General features: G+C 41.7%; 1 protein-coding gene across 3 annotated transcripts in view; it reads left to right on the top strand.

Annotated features, from left to right (window-relative positions):
- VPS41 (VPS41 subunit of HOPS complex) overlaps window positions 1-24,108 on the top strand; it is a 354,940-nt gene that overhangs the window by 194,572 nt on the left and 136,260 nt on the right. For all 3 annotated transcript variants that reach the window (XM_069730259.1, XM_069730260.1, XM_069730261.1), the window contains exons 11-16: window positions 2,777-2,874; window positions 7,706-7,835; window positions 10,627-10,742; window positions 17,997-18,053; window positions 18,254-18,315; window positions 21,723-21,804. In XM_069730259.1, the coding sequence (XP_069586360.1) occupies window positions 2,777-2,874; window positions 7,706-7,835; window positions 10,627-10,742; window positions 17,997-18,053; window positions 18,254-18,315; window positions 21,723-21,804 (545 nt within the window). The remainder of the gene's footprint in view (window positions 1-2,776; window positions 2,875-7,705; window positions 7,836-10,626; window positions 10,743-17,996; window positions 18,054-18,253; window positions 18,316-21,722; window positions 21,805-24,108) is intronic.

Here is a 24,108-nt window from a genome sequence, read left to right as displayed (position 1 = left end):
TTTATTATGATGGAATATAGGCTGAACTGGATGGACAAATGTCTTTTTTTGGCCTTACTAACTATGTTACTATATGTTACTGGTAAAATTGTGACAGCCCAAATTATATCCAAGCCCTGAATGATTTTTCTGCACTTATTCAGAATCGTCCCAACCTACAAAATAAATGTAGTACTCTGTGTGATGAACAGCACAAAATTTAAAAACTTCGGCATTATTGATTTTTTTCCACTATTCCCCAAAAAGGATTAATAAAAGTTGATCAATAGGTTACTTATACTTCAAAATAGTGCTACAAAAAACACAACTCCTGCAAAAAACAATCTCTTGGTATGCAACAATGAAAGAATGAAAAATACTTATACAGGTCCTTCTCAAAAAATTAGCATATAGTGTTAAATTTCATTATTTACCATAATGTAATGATTACAATTAAACTTTCATATATTATAGATTCATTATCCACCAACTGAAATTTGTCAGGTCTTTTATTCTTTTAATACTGATGATTTTGGCATACAACTCCTGATAACCCAAAAAACCTGTCTCAATAAATTAGCATATCAAGAAAAGGTTCTCTAAACGACCTATTACCCTAATCTTCTGAATCAACTAATTAACTCTAAACACATGCAAAAGATACCTGAGGCTTTTATAAACTCCCTGCCTGGTTCATTACTCAAAACCCCCATCATGGGTAAGACTAGCGACCTGACAGATGTCAAGAAGGCCATCATTGACACCCTCAAGCAAGAGGGTAAGACCCAGAAAGAAATTTCTCAACAAATAGGCTGTTCCCAGAGTGCTGTATCAAGGCACCTCAATGGTAAGTCTGTTGGAAGGAAACAATTTGGCAGAAAACGCTGTACAACGAGAAGAGGAGACCGGACCCTGAGGAAGATTGTGGAGAAGGACCGATTCCAGACCTTGGGGAACCTGAGGAAGCAGTGGACTGAGTCTGGTGTGGAAACATCCAGAGCCACCGTGCACAGGCGTGTGCAGGAAATGGGCTACAGGTGCCGCATTCCCCAGGTAAAGCCACTTTTGAACCATAAACAGCGGCAGAGGCGCCTGACCTGGGCTACAGAGAAGCAGCACTGGACTGTTGCTAAGTGGTCCCAAGTACTTTTTTCTGATGAAAGCAAATTTTGCATGTCATTCGGAAATCAAGGTGCCAGAGTCTGGAGGAAGACTGGGGAGAAGGAAATGCCAAAATGCCTGAAGTCCAGTGTCAAGTACCCACAGTCAGTGATGGTGTGGGGTGCCATGTCAGCTGCTGGTGTTGGTCCACTGTGTTTCATCAAGGGCAGGGTCAATGCAGCTAGCTATCAGGAGATTTTGGAGCACTTCATGCTTCCATCGGCTGAAATGCTTTATGGAGATGAAGATTTCATTTTTCAGCACGACCTGGCACCTGCTCACAGTGCCAAAACCACTGGTAAATGGTTTACTGACCATGGTATTACTGTGCTCAATTGGCCTGCCAACTCTCCTGACCTGAACCCCATAGAGAATCTGTGGGATATTGTGAAGAGAAAGTTGAGAGACGCAAGACCCAACACTCTGGATGAGCTTAAGGCCGCTATTGAAGCATCCTGGGCCTCCATAACATCTCAGCAGTGTCACAGGCTGATTGCCTCCATGCCACGCCGCATTGAAGCAGTCATTTCTGCCAAAGGATTCCCGACCAAGTATTGAGTGCATAACTGAACATTATTATTTGATGGTTTTTTTGTTTGTTGTTAAAAAACACTTTTATTTGATTGGATGGGTGAAATATGCTAATTTATTGAGACAGGTTTTTTGGGTTATCAGGAGTTGTATGCCAAAATCATCAGTATTAAAAGAATAAAAGACCTGACAAATTTCAGTTGGTGGATAATGAATCTATAATATATGAAAGTTTAATTGTAATCATTACATTATGGTAAATAATGAAATTTAACACTATATGCTAATTTTTTGAGAAGGACCTGTACTGGGGCACCAGAACTCACAGTACAAAATGGACCCATTAATAAATAGAAATCTGTAGCCTGAAGAGACGGGTGCACTTACTTTGAAAAATTCCAGCCAGAGTGGCTTTATGATCTTGATAGTAAAGTGAGCATTTTAAGAGTCGACATAAATCTGTACTCATACAATGCTCATTTTAACAACAGACTAGGAAACTTTCAAAAAGTATTCATCTTTGCAGTTTAATGGATTCTCAAAACAAGTACACCAGCCTCCTTTGGTCTGAGAAAGCAATATAATAATGTATGCAATTTGTAGTGTGGAATCTGCTGACCAATATGCTTTACGTTTAAGCTGGGTTTGGCTACAAAGGAACTAAAGTCTCTGATTGGATTGTGGCTGGTGATATAAATTTCCAGTTTGCGATATAGCGAGTCGTAAGGCGTTTTCAGTAATATAGCTGCTATAGGAGATGGATATCCCTTCACCATGAAAGCGGCCTTCAATACTATAAATCTATAGTAAGGAGTCGGCAGAGAATTTAAACCTATAAATGGCATAATGAGAAAAGTAGAGATTTCCTGTAATCTTATCAATTGCTCTTCTTAAGGTGGATTTACACTGCACAAATATCACAAATTAATTATCATTAGATAATCCTGTAATCTAAACATGCTGCCAGTAAATTTTGCGTATAGCCACTAAACCTTGCAGGTCCTAATGTGAAATTCATGCCGAAACTCCATGTTGTACTGCTTGTGGTTGTTTGTTCACACCTTTATTATGTATCTTACTCACTTTGTGTGTATTCTCTATACAGTTTCCCAGTTTGACACAGAATTCTTCATTAGCGGAATAGCGCCCGTCTGTGACCAGTTTGTGATGCTTTTCTTTGTGAAGGAGACGTCTGATAATGCGGTAATGATCCTGTCTTATCCCTTATACACACATATATAATGCTCCCCCATCCCCAGGATGCTCGGCTCAGCGGGCCAGCCTTTACTATATGGCAGTGGCCTTTCTCTACCAGATTTACTACCATGTCGGGCACCTGCCCAGCACTGGATCTTTATGTTGCCTTTATATTGTTTTGTAACTTTTTTTGTCCTATGGATGTTTAATAGGTAAAGACTGCAGTTATGTATTTACAATTCTTGCAGGGTTTACCTACAGGGTTATCACATTTATGCTGTGATCCAAGTTGCCATCCACAAACACACCTCTCTGTGCTTTGCTACATATTTTGGTTTATTTTACGCACGTGACACAGTTTTCGGGTGGTCTTTGATGCCAACCTGCTTGTAACTTGTCTTACTATGTCTGTTCTCTACACTGCCCTAATTACTTGAGTTGTGCACTACTGGACAACTCCTTAATCCATTCAGTGTTAAATAGGCGATCACATCCTGTGATGTTAGCTCTGCTGTTCCCGGTGGTGATACCAAAATATCACTTGACCACTGCAACCTATCAGCGACCACTGCAACCAATCATCAGCTGCTGATTGGCTGCCGCTCAACAATATTCAGTGAGCGTGGTTAAGTTTGACAAAATGGTAAAGACTGAAGCTGGTCAACAGCCCAAGCAGCAACTGCGAAAGCAAACAAGATTTTAGGGTGTATAAAAGGAGAAATAAAATCCTGTGAACCCAATGTATCATTAGTCCATTCAAAGGCGAGCAGCTAGGTTATTACACGGGATAAAAGCATCTCCTGTAATGAGATTTTAGAAAAGTTCGGCTTGTTTAGCTTAGAAAATGGACACTTCGGAGATCATTTCATTTACGATATGTGTATAAATACGTGTGGTCATTGCAAAGGACTGTTTTAATTATTGTTATTGTTATAAAGGACCAGGGCACTCATTACGTGTGCAGGAAAGGTGATTCCGGCAGCTAAATGTGAAAGGGTTCTTTACAGTTAGAGCAGTCAGACTATGGAAGGCCCTACCACAAGAGGTAGTAGTGGCAGACACTATATCAGCAACTAAAAAGGGTCTGGATGCTTTTCTCTCAACAAATGCTATTGTGGGTTATACATAATCTAGCAATATAGAATAACTGGTGCAGATAGGTTCAACTTGATGGACCTGAGGTTTTTTTTTCAGCCTATATATAATGGATATATAAAGTCTCTGCACCCCTGTTAAAATGCCAGGTTTGTGTCATGTAAAAAAATCATACCGAGAAGAATCATTGCAGAGATTTTTCCACTTTTAATGTCACCTATAATCATTACAAATCAATTGAATAATTAAATAAATTTTTGTCAGGTGCAAAAAGAAACCTAAAGAACTAAAATAATGTGGTTGCATAAATATGCACACCTTTAAACAAGTAGTTTGTTGAAGTTCCCTTTGAATTTATGACAGTACTCAGCCTATTTTTTGTGTAGGAGTTTATCAGCAGGGAAAATCGAGAACTGGCAGTGCTTGCCCACTCTTCCTTGCAGTAGCTCTCTAAATCTGTCAAATTGTGAAGTTATCTACTGTGCACAGATGGGACATTCAAAAACTCTGATCTTCTTCTGGCGAAGCCATTCTTTTGTAGATTTGAAGGTTTGCTTACAATTGTCATACTGAAAGGTGAAATTCATCTTCACATTTTTAGCAGAAACCTGAAGTTTTTGTTGCAAAATTGACTGATATTTGGAACTGATTGGAATTCCCTCCACCTTGATTAAAACCTCAGTGGCAGCAGCCGAAAAACAGTCCCAAAGCATAATGCTTCCTCTACCATTCTTCACTGAGGGTATGGTATTCTTTTGATAATGCACAGTGTTGGCTTTGTGCCATCGATGGCTGTTGGCATTATTGCCAAAATGTTTAACCTTGGTCTCATCAGACCTTAACAAATTTCCCACATGTTTTTAAGCAAACTTGATGTATGTTTTCAATATTATTCTTTGTAAGAAAAGGTTTCTTTCTTGCCATCCTACCCCACTGGCCAGACATATGAAGAATACAGAAGATTGTTGTCACAAACAGTACACAACCAGTACTTGCCAAAAATCCTGCAGCTCCTTTAATGTTACTGCAGGCCTCTTCACAGCCTCTCAGGCCAATATTCTTGTATTTTCAACATTTTTTGTGGAATATCCAGTTCTAGGTGATGTCCCTGTTATGCCATGTTTAGCCACTTCTTGATGACAGTCTTCGCAGTGTTCTATGGTATCTCTAATATCTAATTTATTGATTACATTAAAAGTGGAAAAGGTTCTAAAATAATTCTTCTTGGTATGATGCCAGAAACCTGGCATTTTAACAGGGGTGAGTAGACTTTTTAAATCCACTGCAACTCTGTAACTCTGATTAGCTGCAGCGGTCACATTACACAACAACATTATCACGTCACCCACCGTGAACATCATCGTTGCCATCATATGATTTGTGCCACGTCAGTAGGTGAATGTAATTTGGTTTTATTTTCTGTGGGACACCGATTTGATTATGTGGAGTTAAACTTCCCTTGTATGACCTGAATGGTCATTTATCGGAATGTCCACAATGCGAAACTAAAAACTTAGCTGCATCTTCCTGTATCAAAATGACCTATTTGCCAAGCGCCTGACTGGAGCACTCAGCCGGGCTCCCAGGAGGCTGCCTCCTAGAAGAGTTTGGCATTTATTGCAAACAGCCAAAGACCTGTCTGAAGCTGTTTAGACTGTTTTCTATATTCTTATAATGTATCTCTGTTGAGCAAGTAAACTTTGCCATTCCTTATCATTTAAGGGGCTGTCTACTTCTTGGACTACACCATGGGAATCCCTGGTCCCCCTAGTAAGATAATAACACTTATGCTCACATCCAGAGGTGTGCGTACTGGCTCTCCCGTTGATCTCGTGACATTATGTTATGCAGTCCCTGCGGCCAGTTAACCCTGGCTTCACTCTCCTCTCTTACAAACGTACTTGACATCCGGTGGAAGTGAGAGCTGCAGATGATTTCTCACTTGTTTCAGATGTCTTGATTTGTCCAAAGAGATGGGTGAATCCAGTGCGGATTGGCTATAGGAATGGTGTCATCCCCTGGAGAGTCGACATCGATGGAAAGGCGACAGCACTGTAGAGGAGTATAGCTGTTATTTTACTGCAGGGAAACATAGTGATTAAGAAGGGGTTGTCCGAGTACTAGACAACCCTTTTAAAACTTAGGCTACGTTCACATTTGCGCCGCTCCCGGCTGCGTCGGGCGCAGCCGCGGCGACGCACGCGCCATGCGCCCCTATATTTAACATGGGGGCGCATGGACATGCGTTGCATTTGCGTTTTGCGACGCATGCGTCACTGCAGCGCATGCGTCAGGGCGCAGGGAACGCAGCATGATGCAGTTTTTCCTGCGCCCAAAACCATGCAAAAAGCGACGCATGCGTCGCAAAACGCAGCGTTTGTGCATGCGTTCATATTTGCGTTGTGCGTTGCGTCGCCGACGCAGCGCCGCACAACGCAAATGTGAACGTAGCCTTAGGTGTCAGTCCCTATGAAATATGTCATTACTGCTGCATATTCCCTCTCCCAGAAACGGATGTAACTAAGAAACACATCATGTAATTGTTAGCTACTTACCATTGGGTAGCAGCAGCTTTTGGACTGTGTTTTGAAGTGTACACAGTGGGTGCGGAAAGTATTCAGACCCCTTTAAATTTTTCACTATTTGTTTCATTGCAGCCGTTTGGTAAATTCAAAAAAGTTCATTTTTTTCACTAATGTTCACTCTGCACCCCATCTTGACTGAAAAAAAGCAGTAATGAGTTTTTATCGGTATATGTGCACCTTACATTTTATAAGTCATGGCTGAATATTGTATTCGAATAAGTTGGCCATAGAAATCTGTTAGCACCACTGTACTTTTTTTTATAATTGCATTAATGAACACGGCAGCACTCACATCCATGTGGCTTCACCTTATACTGCAGCTAGGCCACAATATTTGCTTGGGTGGGACATTAAGTAACCCCCATGTAAAATAAAAATAACAGATACTCCCTTCCCGCACTGGGCTTGTTCCAACAATGGGTTTTCTGGAGCTCCTCACACTGTTATGCCGCGTGAGCCCTGCAGCTAATCTTTGGCCACTAGTGGGCTGTTGTGTTCTTATGTCTCTCAGAAGAACTTTGGACAAGTGGAAAATGTGAGAGCACAGCAGTCCTGTAGTGTCCACTGATTGGCTGAAGTGCTCACGGGAGACCTAGCACCGACACTGCTGAAAAAGCACCAGTGCGGGAGGTGAGTAACTGTTATTTTTACTTGACAGGTGGGACTGGTTCATTTAAAAACAGGTTGTCCAAATAGTGGAGAACCCCTTTAATATTGGAAAGGTCATCATCATATACCAAGATTACGGACCGTGTCACATCCAGAATGCGCTGGTTTATGTTTTGATGCCATATATAGCTTTAATGTGAAGCGACTGGCCACGTTTGTTATAAGTGGTACTGCCACTTCCTCTCATTCACTAATGCAGGCTGAGCTGCCGTACCGTCCAGGCCGCTGCTGCGTTGTCTATACAGAGCTGTGTCACTTGTGGTGCACTGTGGGCTCTTCTGTCTGGTCTGCTGATTGGTGGGGTTGGACTGCCACCAATATGATACTGATGACCAAGAACACCCCTTTAAGCTTTGGTCATCAATGTTGTACCTTTACACAATGTAGCAAGTTCTCTGGTGGATAAATATATAATTTTTTTTAAGAATTGTCATATCTTGAACTGTGACTTTATTTTTTGCTACAAGACCTTCTTGTTCCTTTTCCAGAATAAAGAGCTCTGTGCCCGGCCTCGCCTCGATATTATTCAGCCTCAGTCAGATTCTTGTGAAGAAGTCTCCTCGGACGCCATAACAGTCAGGGGCTTTCGAGAGAACGAGTGTCGGGATTATCGTCTGGGTAAGAATACAGTGGTGGTGTACATATTAGGACTGGTTTTCTTACCTGGAAAAGAGCTCCTATGGCATTGCCAATAAAACCCCACCCACAAATAGCTGATGTCCCTAAGTCAGGGATGTCAAACTCATTTACATAGAGGGACAAAATTAAAAGCTTGGACAAAGTCGTGGGCCAACCTATTTATTAAAAAAAAAAATGTCTACAATTGAGAAAGTATTTCTCATCAAATAAACAATTAACTTTTTCATATGGAAACAAAGTTAAAAGTATTGTCCCACGAGCAAAGTACATTTAGAATAATAGATCTTAGAATAAAATATTGGAATAATATCCCCCCGACAAAGAGTGGTGACCCCATCACAGTATGATTCTCCAACTGTAGTCCTCACACAGCCCTCCATACAGTATAATGACCACAAAAGTGCTTCATAAAGTGTAGTAAGTCCCACATAGTGCTCCATACAGTATAATGGTCACAAAAAGTGCTCCATACAGTATGATGACTTCACAATGTGCTCCATATAGTATAATGGCTTCACATAGTCGTCTACACAATATAACAGGGCCCTGTATTGCCATCCATACAGTATAATGGCCCCATATAGTCCTCCATACAGTATAATTGGCCTCACACCGTGCTCCATACAGTATAATGTGCTCCACATAGTGCTCCATATTGTATAATGGCCCCACATAGTCCTCCATACAGTATAATGGGCCCTACACAGTGCTCTATTCAGTATAACAGGGCCCTTCATTACCTTCCATACAGTATAATGGCCCCACATAGTGCTTCATGCAGTATAATGGCCCCACATAGTGCTCCATACAGTATAATGGTCACAAAAAGTGCTCCATATAGTATAATGGCTCCACATAGTCCTCCATACAATATAAAAGGGCCCTGTATTGCCATCCATACAGTATAATGGCCCCACATAGTCCTATATACAGTATAATTGGCCCCACACCGTGTTCCATACAGTATAATGTGCTCCACATAATGCTCCTTATTGTATAACGGCCCCACATAGTCCTCCATACAGTATAATGGGCCCCACACAGTGCTTCATACAGTATAACGGGGCCCTTCATCGCCTTCCATACAATATAATGGCCTCACATAGTGCTTCATGCAGTATAATGGTCCCATATAGTCCTCCATACAGTATAATGGGCCCCACACAGTGCTTCATACAGTATAACGGGGCCCTTCATCGCCTTCCATACAGTATAATGGCCTCACATAGTGCTCCATGCAGTATAATGGCCCCACATATTGCTCCATACAGTATATTGGCCCCACATAGTGCTCCATACAGTATAATGGCCCCACATAATGCTCCATACAGTATAATGGCTCCACATAGTGCTCCATACAGTATAATGACCTCACATAGTGCTCCATATAGTATAATGGCTCCACATAGTCCTCCATACAATATAACATTGCCCTGTATTGCCATCCATACAGTATAATGGCCCCACATAGTCCTCCAAACAATATAATTGCCCCCACACTGTGCTCCATACAGTATAATGACCCCACATTGGTGCAGCTGAGATGTCAGATGCAGAGGGGGGGTGATGGCAGAGGGCTCCCTCTACCATCATTGCTTTCAACTGTATCAGTATCTGAGATGCAGATATACTGTAGTTGAAAGTGCAATGCTGGCATCGCGGGCCAAATATACGCACCCTGCAGGCCAGATTTGGCCCTTGGACCATAGTTTGACATACAGTATGTGCCCTAAGTAGAGATGCTGATCCCAAAATTATATCAGGGGTGTCCCATTCAGCCAGGCAAACCTGGCTCTGTCCTGATGAAGGCCTGTACCTGGGAACAGCTGGCTGTAGATGGACAGTAGTGCGCTGCTTTAATGTTATCCTGTCTTCATGTTGCACAGCTCAATAAAAAGGTCTGGCATTGACATGCTATTTCTCACTGAGCATTTACACAGATTCTCCATACACTGAACCAGTCCATTTCTTCTGCACACTTTTCTATGTGACTTGGACTCCTTTGGTTAAGTTGTCCCTTCTCCTCTGCATTTATTTTAAAGCAGATCTATCAATTTAAAAGGCTGTTCTACCAGTCCAAGGAGCACGAGAATATTGGCTGTCTACCGTTAGGGACAATATGTACATATATACTGTATATATGCATTTATTTGGGGCTAAGAAACATTTTCACCGTTGACCTTCTATGTCCTCTGTGATGCATCGACTGTCGCTGGCTGCAGAATGAGCTAGCTGAAAATCTGTCAGTGAGCTTCTTCATAATGAATGACCAGAGAGTTAGTAACTTGTTTCTCTGTCTTCTTCTGAGCTCCCATCAGTTGATTTATGACCACGCAAGTTGAACGAGCAGCAAAACAAAGACCCTGTAAAAGTCAATTATTTTTATCCCCAAATACATAGATTTTAGTAAAGTTAATCAATTCTGGTCCCCTAAAAGTGGACAGCCTACAAGAGCCTAAAATCTAACACGCATATTAAGTATGAATCCATAGTGCCCAATCCATTGCCCCGTGCCTCCCCCTCCGGCACCCCTCGCCTATGACCACTGGCGGCAGTGTATCTGCATATACATAGAAGGGTTTTCTCACTGTAGGCTTTGTCGGTTCTTCCCATGGTTGCTTGGATTTCTTCCTGTTTACACCCAAACCTCACACAGACACTCATATTAGTTACTATAGAAATGGCTCTATGGTAATTGTTTGGGGGGACGGACTCATGTGAGTGATGGCAGTAACTACCGTAATTACTTTTCTGTTTTCCAATTACTCAGAATATGCTGAAGGAGAATCATTATTTTACATAATCAGTCCGAGAGATGTCGTGGTGGCCAAAGAGCGGGACCAGGATGACCACATTGACTGGCTCCTGGGGCGAAAGAAATATGAGGTACGATATATTTAAAAGGAATTTATCAGGGTTTTGCTACCCCATCTGATATGGGGCAGAGACCATAATTCTAACAATGTCACTTACTGGGCTTCTTGCTGCAGTTTTGATAAAATCACAGTTATATCTGCTGCAGATCTAGCAGTTCTCTAAATGCTGAGTTCTGTATAACCCCGCCCATACCACTGATTGGCAGCTTTCTGCCTATGCACAGTGTACACAGAAAGCCTCCAATCAGCGATGGGAGTGGGATTATGCGGCGCTCATGAATATGGAGGACTACATGGCAGCAGGTTTACTAGTTCTCTACTGATGAACCAATAATTTCATTAAAACTACAGCAAGCAGCCCAGTAAGTGGCACATTGCTCAAATAATGGTCTCTTTTTCCACATTGTGCTGCTTACAGATTAGGTGGCAGATTCCTTTTAATGAATCATCTACGAGAGCACAGCTGACCGCACCACCGCTGCAGCTGACTACCTCCGCTTCAGGCTAATTAGCCTCAGCTGATCCCCCCGATCTCGGGTGCTATAGCCAGAAAACCAGATAGCGTGGATATGAAGAAAAAGAAAGTGGCAGCACTCACCGATCTTCTTATGCAGGTGTATTTATTTGGTAAAAGTCTTCACGGCACAGGGGTGTGTAACATAGGGATGCGGGAGCAGAACGACGGCCGTTTCGCGCCGGTCTGGCGCTTCAACGGGTGAACCCGTTGAAGCGCCAGACCGGCGCGAAACGGCCGTCGTTCTGCTCCCGCATCCCTATGTTACACACCCCTGTGCCGTGAAGACTTTTACCAAATAAATACACCTGCATAAGAAGATCGGTGAGTGCTGCCACTTTCTTTTTCTTCAGATTCCTTTTAATGTTTCTTTTTTTTCAGATTCTACTAATCTAATGTTATACAGGAGGGAGGCTTCTATATCTAAAATATACTTTATTGTATGTAATTATGGGCAAATCAAGTTTGAACTATAATATGATAAGTCGGCTCTGAAGATGGATCAGGAGAAGAGCGGTAACAGCCCCTGCTGTCACATCAGCTCACTGATGGATGCCTTGTTCATCCTGAGTAATGCATTCAAGCCCAATGGTCCAACATTCCTCCAAAGGTTTCTATAGTCTCTTTATTAAACGCCTTCTCATTTTCGGCTTTAGTTTTGCAGATTTGCACATCTCTGTGGCAGCAGATAGCAAAAGAGCTGTATTAACCCTTTGCTGCAGATATTATATATGTGCAGTATATATTTTACTAAATTCAAAATGGTCTCTCAAATAGCCGCCTATTTTGCAGCACTGTGGACTCCTTTCTCAATCACAAAGAGCTATACCAATGAAACCCCCAAAGTAAGGGCCTAATATACACTACATACAGTGCCAAAAACCAATATCAGACACTCTTTAAGGGGCGGTTTCACAAGCCATGTTACAAACAAAAATAAAAGAACATTTATATTTATTTTTTTTATTGTGTTAATGTGTTGACGTTATAAAACTGGATTTCACCAGAGCATAAATAATAATGAGCATGATTAAAAAACATATGTATTTAATGCAAAAATATGAGAAAAAATAAAATCATTAAATAATGATTGTTGCAAATAGTACAAAATACCTCAGATGGGATGGAGTGTAACGAATGTTTGCATTAGATTTAGGAATACTGCATAGTTTTCTGTGATGCCATGTGTCTCGCAGAGCAGTGGATCACACAACCCAGGAGTGATGGAAAACCCTTGCGATTCAGTTACTGACTTGGTTGTGTATGGTTCATGTCCATAGTCAATGTAGAAAGAGATTATCTTTACAGCCGGCTCTGTGCCCACACACTGCCCACATTGGTTTCAGGGCACACTGTGCGCCAAGGAGTGATTTCAGCACGCTCACTGTGTAAACTGCAGTGAATGTAATGGCTCCGTACAGCTGTCCGTGACTAGAACCGAGTGGGTGCAGGGAGGATAGAATTTCATTTTCTACCTGTAGCCGTGTTTCCAGTAAAATGGCTATACAGGATTTAAATGTTATTTACCTGCAAATTACCACTATATCTGCAGTTAAGTAGCATTTTTGAAGTTGACATGTTCCCTTTAAAGGGAGTTGTTATGGGTACATTGTTCATGGAAGACTGACAGCTGTTAAGGCTTACATGAGCTGTCTTGATGCTAGCCACTCTATGTACCAGATCCCAAGAGTTGCCCTGGCCTTCACCCTTTAAACCCCATACATGAATCTTGGCGTACACAGGGACCGCTGGGCTGGGGCCACAGAGTCCCTTACTGATCGATGAAGCAATCTGACGACAAGAAGGATTGTCATGTGGAGTAAACGAGAAAAAAACAGAAAAAAATGACCAAGGTCTATTCAACTAGAAAAAAACAAAAAATACAAAAAAGACCTAAAAAATATATTTTTATTGTAAATAAATAAAAATTAAATATTAAATAAAGAACCACTTATAACCTATAAACAAAAAGTAGGGATCCTAGGGTCAGGATAAGCTCATAAAAAATAATAGAGCAGAAAAAATATATATGATAATAAGGAAAGGACTAGGGATGATAGTGGTGCCTCACCCTAAGCTGTACCCTTCCTTGCAGCGGACGTTGGCACCCTGGGATACGAAATGGCGCCACCGCTCAACGTCGACTGACCCTGATAACCCTAGTAGGTATCCCTACCACAAGCCACCACCCAAACAAACACCACAAAAAAAAAAAAACAGAAAAAAGTGTATATGTACACTAAAATGCTGTAGCTAGTACTGACTGCTGATAGTGATGGTGAGCTTATTATAATAGACTCTAGGAGATTACCAAGACTCTTACTAATGTGAACACTAGAAGATGAGGTGATTTACAAAGATAAGGTATAGACACTGTTTGATAACACACTTTACTCTTCTCAGAGGTAGATTCAGGTGGAGTATAAGAAAAATTCTCAAGTAGTCACCTATTAGCAAACAGAAGAGTCTTAATACATCTTATGGTGTCGATGCCAGACAAAATATATATATAGGGACATGGCTATTAATGATATTTAGGTCAATCCCTTATAGTGCACAGTGGCATCAGCGCCAGAAAAAGATAAATTCATTCAAACATCTGAACGTAAATGATGGACAATGTTCAGTCCCTTTTTAGTGCACACTGGCATCGGCGCCAGACAAATAATCAGTTTATTCTATTATATGAATATTTATAAGGGCATCATGTCCCAAGAATAGAGCATAAATAATAAGCTGATCAAAACTTAATGGCATCACCGCCAGAAAAAATAAAACAGAGTCATAGCATATGCGAGGGCATCGTCGCCAGAAGGTATCATGATCCAAATATACAGTGATATCAACGCCAGAAAAAAGTCAGTCTATTCAGATATATGTGAGGGCATCATCGCCAGAGATATGATGATCTGTAGGTATCAACGGATATTGGCATCATCGCCAGAACAGAGCCCTCAGTAAACTGATCCATACATAGCGTCACTGCCAAAAAGATGTTATTAGGATCATCGCATATGCACAAGCATCACCAGAGGCTGTCACAAACCACCTGTGCCAATCGCATCACTGTCAATGCAGGCAAAGCCCCAAAACATTAATATGTATAATCAGGGGGAATGACACAATGATGCTGCATGGTTAATGTAATGCAGCAAAAAAAACAGGTAAAAAAATCATAATAGACCGACACCACAACAGCATATGTGTACATAAGCGATACACTTATCTTAAGAGACAGTGTCTCATCCCGACGCGTTTCACCCCGGAGGAGATCCTGCGGGGCTCATCAGGGGATGCCAATGATAGGCGTGGGCAGCGAGAAATACAGACGCTGCACGCGGTCCGGAAATAATGGAGCTGGGAGCGCGCTTCAGGCATAACTGCGATTAGCCCGGAAGTGCACAAACTATTTCCGGTGCACGTCCGGAGCCACATTCAGATGGAGCGAGTGCGCATGCCCTGGAGACTAGCTTTACTGCGCAGGTGCCAACAGCGGCGGTGCACCGCAAGTTGCGTTCCACTAACAGGGATATACTTATCCAGGAAGTGTAACAGCTTATTACGGTGTCTCCTCCTCAAGGGTCTGATAGATTTAGTGCGCATGATCAGATTGCCCGACATGCAGGGCAAGACTGCGCAGATGCAGAGGCAATAATACCCCTACATATACTGAAAGGAAACAACACGCTTAAATGCTGCCATATAGCAGAATATATATAACGCGGCCCAAACAAAATGTGCCAAAGAAAGCAGGGACACCTATATATGTCCCTCCATTAGTCCCCAAACAAAATAAATAGATAAATATTCTAGAGCAGTATTTAAGACGCCCCCAGATTGTGTAGATGTAATAATGTTCACATATGTTTAACATACACCTTTCCCAGAACCGCGATAACAGATAAAATGCAATTAAATGGTTCCAAAAAGAATACTGAAAATAAACAAAGTGACTACACTATCAGTGACTTAGTAGATGAATCACGTCATGGTCTGTCAGGACCAATATAACGTCTGCAAGACATAATTCTGTACGGTGTTCACCAGATTCAAATAAAACACCCAAAGTTTAATTGCTCATTAAGACCCCCCGGACTAACAGACTCCATTAGATAGATCCATCTCGTCTCCCTCTGGATGATCTTTCTGTCCCAGTTTCCCTGTCTTTCCGATTTTTGGACAGTCTCAATAGCCCTAAATGAGATAGACCCTACATCCCCCGAATGTACCCCATTCACGTGGCGTGCCAGGGGGGTATCACGTTGATGGGTAATGTCCTCAATGTGTTCCCCAATCCTCACTTTGAATTGTCTTTTCGTTTTGCCCACATAATCCAGGGGGCATGTACAGGAGCACAAATATACTACCCCCACTGTTTTACAGTTGGCGAAAGATCTATTGTGGAAAATTCTCCCCGTGACAGCACTGGTAAAGGTTTTGCTAGGTGTGATAAATTTGCAAAAAATGCAGGAACCACACCTAAATGTTCCCTGTTCTTGGCGATCAAGCCACGTACCCTTTGGTTTTGGTGGATTAAAGTGGCTGTGTGAAACAAACTCACGGACAGATTTTCCTTTTCTAAAGGTAACCGAGGGATGAGGTGAGATGATACTACAGGATTTAAATGTTATTTACCTGCAAATTACCACTATATCTGCAGTTAAGTAGCATTTTTGAAGTTGACATGTTCCCTTTAAAGGGAGTTGTTATGGGTACATTGTTCATGGAAGACTGACAGCTGTTAAGGCTTACATGAGCTGTCTTGATGCTAGCCACTCTATGTACCAGATCCCAAGAGTTGCCCTGGCCTTCACCCTTTAAACCCCATACATGAATCTTGGCGTACACAGGGACCGCTGGGCTGGGGCCACAGAGTCCCTTACTGATCGATGAAGCAATCTGACGACAAGAAGGATTGTCATGTGGAGTAAACGCCAAGAAGTCCTGTCAGTAATGAAATCAGAAAGCAAGCAAGTTGTCAATACACAAGCTGAGGTCAGAAAGCAGAAAATGCAAAGTAGCACAACAGGAGCAATAGATCAGGGTGACATGGTATAGCAAAACGAAATAACTGGCAGCCAGAGACTGTTAGCCAGGGTTTATATAGAGGGGAGCCCCGCCCATGGCTCCTAACCGAAAACAAATTAATTACCAGCTTACTGCAGCAAACCATAGGTTGGGAAGGGACAACTAGTCACAGCAATCTTAAAACTAAACTGTCACACCCTGCCGTTAACCATCAATAATCACCATCACTAATGCGACATCACCTAACAACCACGGCAGAGATTGCAGCAGTATGTGCACACAAGGATGTGACAAGAATCTGTTAGAAGGACCCTTTTTAAGCACAACTACATGTGCATGTAGGTCATAGGAAGCTGAATAAAATTATACCTTTACTAGATGGCAGCCCGATTCTAAAGAATCGGGAGTCTAGAATCCATATATACTTTATTTATTCAAATGTAAGAAAAATACAATTAATAAATAATAGTAAGAAAGAACAAAAATAATAGGCAGTATATGGAGAAAACACCAAACAAAAGTTCAAAATTGGTGTGAAAATGTCACTGAACCACTTCACAACTAAATATATATAGTTTTGGTAAATGGTATTATCATTTTTTTGACGAAATTCGGCAGGAGCTTGAAGAGCAACGTCACTGGGCCCGCCTCCACGCAGTAGAAACTTGCTGTGAGGTAAAAATTCAAAAATCACACCAAAATGGCGGGCGGAGTGTGTCACAGTACGGCACGTTTCTGATTGGTCGCTCGCAGCAGGCGGCAACCAATCAGACACTGGACACTGTTGACGTCACTTATCTCCGGACATTAGCTCCGGACATTAGCTCCGGACAGGAAGTTGGCACAAATTGCAGGAAGTAGTATTCTAGGCAATTATATATTAGATATCTGCAATTCAGCCTCCAGATATTATTTTAAATACAAATAGACTTTACCAGTGTGAGACATATAATGTCTGACAGTCTGCTTGCCTGATCAGACTGCAAAGCTTTGTATGATTATAACTAGCATAGGACAGCAGAGCTGTATTTTGCCTCACTACAAATACATTTGCAGCTCTACTTTCATAGTGCTGTCAGCTCAGCTGCAGAGCTATGCCTGATTACAACTAACACAACTTCAGCTTTCATCTCCTAAGCAGCTAGTGTGGGGGAAGGAACAGTATAGCAGAGCTGACAGCACAGCACTATGAGAGTAGAGTTGCTGCTGCAGACATGTTTGTAATTAGACACAAGTTTAGCTCTGCTGCACTGTTAATAGGAATCACACACAGCCCAGCAAGCAGTGAGATCAGGAGAGCAGAGAGCGGCCATTACGCATCACACTGGTATCTCCACCTTTCTTTTAAAATGAGCTTTGAAGGCAGATTCTCGTGGAGATTTATGTCTGGCCCATAGATCTTAACAGCTACCAACTTTGTGTGACGTCCCCTTGTAGATGACATAGGAGGGTTAATCCCACTGAAAGGTTCCCTTTAATACTTCTGTATCCATATCTCCTCCACCTAAAGGACATGCAGCTCTCTATTCTGCAGCCAAATATAGAAGTAAACCAAAGCCAATCTTCCTGTATATGGTTCGCACTGCTGTAAAATCATCCTACTTGATAGAAAACGTCTGGATATATAGTAATTTACGGTGCTTATCCACAGACTGTATTCTGTAACAAATTAATTTGCTATTGGTTTTTAATGATTTTTTCCCTCTGATGTCTCCATTTTAGGAAGCGCTTATGGCTGCGGAAATTAGTCAGAAGAACATTAAGAGACACGAGGTTTTGGTGAGTTTCCCAGACTGTGATTTTTGCTAATTACTTTTTATTACAAAGCTGTAAATTCTGATATCATGGGTAGAATAAAAGTGTAGAAAACATTGATATAATGTGTGCACTAATTAAAAGCTGCCGCGCTGTAACATCTCACTGGCTAATGGTGCAGAAATGCTCTCGTCTTAGCATTTATGTATATTTTCATTTTTCAGGATATTGGCTTAGCGTATATCACACATCTCGTGGAAAAGGGGGATTACGAGGTGGCTGCCAGGTAAATGTGTTTATCAGTGCTTTACATTGATTTCCTGGAGGCTTGAGCGTTCTAGATGATGTGGAAGCCGGGTCATCATCATGTAAGGGGAGAGCCACTTAAATGGGTGTTCATATGGAAGACTCTTAGGGTATGTCCTTGTGATACGCCATAAATGTCAGAGCGGTGCTGCCCCCTCTCCATTCCCAGTGGTGGGACATGGGGCCCCATTGGTGAGATTGATGCAGGTCCCATCAGTGGCTCCAGCATCTGGGCAGCATTATATGGATATGCTGTACCTGCTTGATATGGGACAACCTTTTAAGAGGTTTTCAGAAAACTTATCTCCCATTGCGGTATGTTTCAAAAGAACGGTGCTTTACACCCCCTCCACAGGTCCAACGCTAAGCAGGGTTGCCTTTTTGTTTTCTGGACAGCTTATAAAAAAAATAACGGCTCCAGGTGTCTGATCTTGTGAGGACAGCGGCTCTGCCCGAGTCCACGGCACGGACTGCTCTGAGCAGCTGAACTCACTGATTTACTGCAGGGCCATCAATGTGATATCAGGTCCAGCCAATAACAAACATCAGGATCAGCGGCAGAGACTCAATGCTCGGCCCGGGAGGGTGAGAAACCACAATTTGTTTGTTTATTTTAAAGAAACAAAACAATTGTGGATAGGGGTTTTCCAAAAACGGAAAAAACCCATTGCTCCAAATCTTTATTCCTTGATGACGAGGACAGTTTCATCTTTTGGAATGTAACATGTCATCAGTCTACAAGTAGGTACTGTCTAAATTGTTACCAAGCATGAACTTGGAGGAGTGCACATATCTTGCATACAATACTTCCTCTGTCCATTTAATAATATATGCCTTTGGAGATGGATTAGTTCCCAAATCTCCCCTGGTGCTTATATAATTTAAGCTTTTACTATGTCCCTTGATGAGTGAGTGAGAAGTTCCTCCTTACTTAGGCTAACCTATAAACCCTTCTTGTTTCATGTACAGAGGTCATCCCTAATACTCAGGCTAACCTATAAACTCCACTAGGTTCATGTACAGAGGTCATCCCCAATAGTTAGGCTAACCTATAAACTCCACTAGGTTCATGTACAGAGGTCATCCCCAATAGTTAGGCTAACCTATAAACCGTTCTAGGTTCATGTGCAGAGGTCATCCCTAATACTTAGACTAACCTATAAACCGTTCTAGGTTCATGTGCAGAGGTCATCCCTAATACTTAGACTAACCTATAAACCCCACTAGGTTCATGTACAGAGGTCATCCCTAATAGTTAGGCTAACCTATAAACCCCACTAGGTTCATGTACAGAGGTCATCCCTAATAGTTAGGCTAACCTATAAACCCCACTGGTTCGTGTACAGTGGTCATCCCTAATACTTAGGCTAACCTATAAACCCTTCTAGGGTCATGTACAGAGGTCATCCCTAATAGTTAGACTAACCTATAAACCCCACTAGGTTTAATTCCTAGGAAGAAGTTTTATCATTCACTGCTGGTCATCTTTGGTCCCCAGTTTAGGTTCTAGTTCTTCCAGTTGTCATCGATCATGTATTCCCTGCATTTGGATCTGCCCTGGCCAATCCCTTGACATAGCTGTCAGCTGCATTAGGAGTGATGATTAAGATATTCTTCTGGGAAAAGGACCTGCCATTTGGAAAACCATGTATGATTTTCCCGATAACTTATCCCATACACATGAGCTTGTTGGCTGATCCTGTCTCGATCCCTGGATCCGGCCGATCTGTTTAACATCAGCAGGTCAATGAGCTCGATGGCACCTTCTACATTTCTCAGTAAGGGACCACTTACTCAGGCCAGGGAATCTCTCTCCGTATGGAGATGTAAAATGTCTCTCCCATTCACTTGTCTCATTAATCTTCACACTGTCGTACTGTTGTCTGTCCCCATACAGGTCAGTATTCCCAGGGCTCGTCCTTGTTTATAAAGGATGACTGTCATGCACACTGAAAAGATGCCATCAACAACAAACTAGGATTTGCTCATTTGTCAGTCGATCACTCTGCTTGCTTATATGGGTGATTATTGAGGAACGGACGCTTAGTTATACATCAACCATGAAGGATCCTTGGGAACTTTTTAAAGTGACATATTAAAGAGGTTGGCTGCTCTCAGAAAAGCTTTATCTTATTGGCTGTGTTAACTATTAAAACTAAAAAATACGAGTAGTATATACCCTCCCCAGGTCCATCACTTTGTGTCCACCCCAACCCCCCTCTCCGTTTGTTTGCAGTGGTGATGCCTCGTCAATAGAGCTGCAGCTAATTGGTGAATTCATGCCGTCTACATTGGCAGTGCTGCGGACACTGAGCTCTGATTAGTCGGCGTGACTTCATTGCTGCAGAGACTTGGCATGGGACCTGGGGAGGGTAAGTACTACTCATTTTGTTTTTATAGCAGTCACAGCTCGTGACAGCAAGTTTTCTGGAGGAGACAATCCCTTTAAGTAGCAGAAGAACAATGAATGCCTACACTTCAGAGGCAATTCGGAAGAGATATGCACCATTCTATGATCGGTTCTGTTATAAAAAAAGTGACATTTTAGAATATTTAATGCTGCCGTTGACATTATCGCCCACCTGATGGTTATATTGGGTGGTAATAGCACCTAGACAGTCTGACATGTCACATCACTGCAGTCACTGAATAGCAGCAGCTCATTGAGAAAAGATCCACTAATGCTCCGGGACGTCTCCACACTCCTCTGACGTCCTGTTCTGTGACCTTTCTACAGGTCCTAAGTGGCCCCTAATGTGGCCTTGCTATAAAGGGGCTGGTGCACTATTACTGCATTAGTGAAATGGAGATTGCTAAATTATTGTCAGGCACAAAGCATCACAAGCTGTAAAGTGACTCCCGCTTCACCGAGGCACCTTAAGAAGAACTTTACACCTCCTCCCTGATAAAAGACATAACGAGATATAGTAAAGTAAGGCTCAAATTGTTAGACGGTGAGATCCACTTAAGAGAAGTAAATTGCCCGGCTGCTGGCTATGCTGGCCTCCGCGGGAAGCTGCCTAGCCTGTCATTAGCACAGTGGAAGGATCTTGTGCTCTACGGGTAGTGAATGAGACGCTCCACGGAAAGGTCACTTGAAAGTGAACATTTATCCCAATGTGTAGGAAGAGCCATACTTACTGTCACAAAAGAACATTTCCTTTATGTATTAGGCGGCTGGCAGCACACAATGTATTGCTTCTGTATACCATCCGGAAACATTATGCACTCAGCACCAAGTGCAGACTTTTAGCCTATATTCCCTTTTGACCAGCATGGAAGTCCTATTGATAAGCATACATTTCCATTCCTGCCTATGTGCACCCCCTCAACACCTCTTTTCACTTTTACTTTCCCAATCTGAATTCAATTTCTTTTTCCTTTTAGAAAGTGTCAGAAAATACTTGGCAAAAACATGAAGCTGTGGGAAGATGAGGTTTACCGCTTCAAGAAAATAGGACAGCTGAAGGTAAAGAAGACTAAATATATATACATATATCAGTATATGGGTGTCTGTGCGCGCGTATATATATGTGTGTTTGTGTGTGTGTGTGCTCACAGCTATATACCATATATACTCGAGTATCAGCCGACCCCCCTAATTTTGCCACAAAAAACTGGGAAAACTTAATGACTCGAGTATAAGCCTAGGGTGGAAAATGCAGCAGCTACCGGTAAATGTCAAAAGTAAAAATATATACCAATAAAAGTCAAATTAATTGAGGCAAAGCAGTCATCAAAGCAAAAGGTGGCTGCTTTGAAGAACCTAGAATATAAGACATAATTTCAGTTGTTTCACACTTTTTTGTTAGGTATATAATTCCACATGTGTTAATTCATAGTTTTGATGCCTTCAGTGTGAATGTACAATTTTCATAGTCATGAAAATACAGAAAAATCTTTAAATGAGAAGGTGTGTCCAAACTTTTGGTCTGTACTGTATATGTGGTTGTGTGTGTTTATATATACCTGTGTGTGTATGTGTATATATATATATATATATATATATATATATATATATATATATATTGTGTACAGTTACTGAAAGGGTGTACATGCATATTTTAGGCTATAAGATCGAAAGTGAAGCTTCCTTTAATATAAAATCTCAATTAAGTAATATTGGAATTTCATCATTTTCACTTACACAGGTAAATCTTTTTTACTACAGTTATTTGTACTGTTAATTATGTGGTGTTTTTACGCTGTAAAATTAATCTTAAACTACAGTATTTGATCCCTAGGCATTAGGCTCTATGCGGTTCACTTTGTTAGGCTACGTTCACACTACCATGTTTTCAGTCCTCAGTGCTGTCCATGGGAAAAAACTGACAGCACTCGGGCTGTTCAGATGTCTATTTTCTTTCATTACACAGACCAAATGTCCACATGAAAAAAATCGCGCCATTCACTGATCTGTTCCTTATTTTGAATGAGACTCGCCTACTCAAGTCTATGGGGGCACGAAAAATTCATCTCTCATACGGATCAGCCGTATAGCATCCACATTTTACAGAAACATTGTGAAAAGTAACAAAGGGAACTTTGTTTTGATTTTGTAAATTACACTGTGTGCAGAATTATTAGGCAAGTTGTATTTTAGAGGATTATTTTTATTATTGATCAACAACTATGTTCTCAATCAACCCAAAAGACTCATAAATATCAAAGCTTAATATTTTTGGAAGTTGGCGTGGGGCTTTTTTAGATATGGCTATCTTAGGAGGATATCTGTTTGTGCAGGTAACTATTACTGTGCAGAATTTTTAGGCAACTTAATAAAAACCAAATATATTCCCATCTCACTTGTTTATTTTCACCAGGTAAACCAATATCACTGCACAAAATTTAGAAATAAACATTTCTGACATGCAAAAACAAAACCCCCCAAAATTAGTGACCAATATAGCCACCTTTCTTTATGATGACACTAACAGCCTTCCATCCATAGATTCTGTCAGTTGCTTGATCTGTTTACGACCAACATTGCGTGCAGCAGCCACCACAGCCTCCCAGACACTGTTCCGAGAGGTGGACCGGTTTCCCTCCCTGTAGATCTCACATTTTATGAGGGACCACAGGTTCTCTATGGGGTTCAGATCAGGTGAACAAGGGGGCCATGTCATTATTTTTTCTTCCTGGAGACCTTTACTGGCCAGCCGCGCTGTGGAGTATTTGGAGGCATGTGATGGAGCATTGTCCTGCATGAAAATCATGTTTTTCTTGAACGATACCAACTTCTTCCTGTACCACTGCTTGAAGAAGTCTTCCAGAAACTGGCAGTAGGTCTGGGAGTTGAGCTTCACTCCTTCCTCAACCCGAAAAGGTCCCACAAGTTCATCTTTGATGATACCAGCCCATACCAGTACCCCACCTCCACCTTGCTGGCGTCTGAGTTGGAGTGGAGCTCTCTGCCCTTTACTAATCCTGTCTCTGGCCCATCAAGAGTCACTCTCATTTTATCAGTCCATAAAACCTTTGAAAAGTCAGTCTTAAGATATTTCTTGGCCCAGTCTTGACGTTTTATCTTATGTTTCTTGTTCAAAGGTGGTCGTTTTTCAGCCTTCCTTACCTTGGCCATGTCCATGAGTATCACACACCTTGGTGAAGGCCACAACATTCTGCAACGTGACCTGTGCCTGATTACAATGGACGGACTGTATCCAGAGCTGAAATTCTCAAATGTTATTACAATATTTTATAAAACTCCTTGAAGTAAAGCAGAAAGTTTCCACGTCAAGCCCATAATGGTTTCTTTGTTGTGTAACCATTG

The sequence above is a fragment of the Ranitomeya imitator genome, chromosome 6, assembly GCF_032444005.1.
Source record: "Ranitomeya imitator isolate aRanImi1 chromosome 6, aRanImi1.pri, whole genome shotgun sequence".
Classification (NCBI taxonomy): domain Eukaryota; kingdom Metazoa; phylum Chordata; class Amphibia; order Anura; family Dendrobatidae; genus Ranitomeya; species Ranitomeya imitator.
This window is presented reverse-complemented; position numbering and strand designations above follow the sequence as displayed.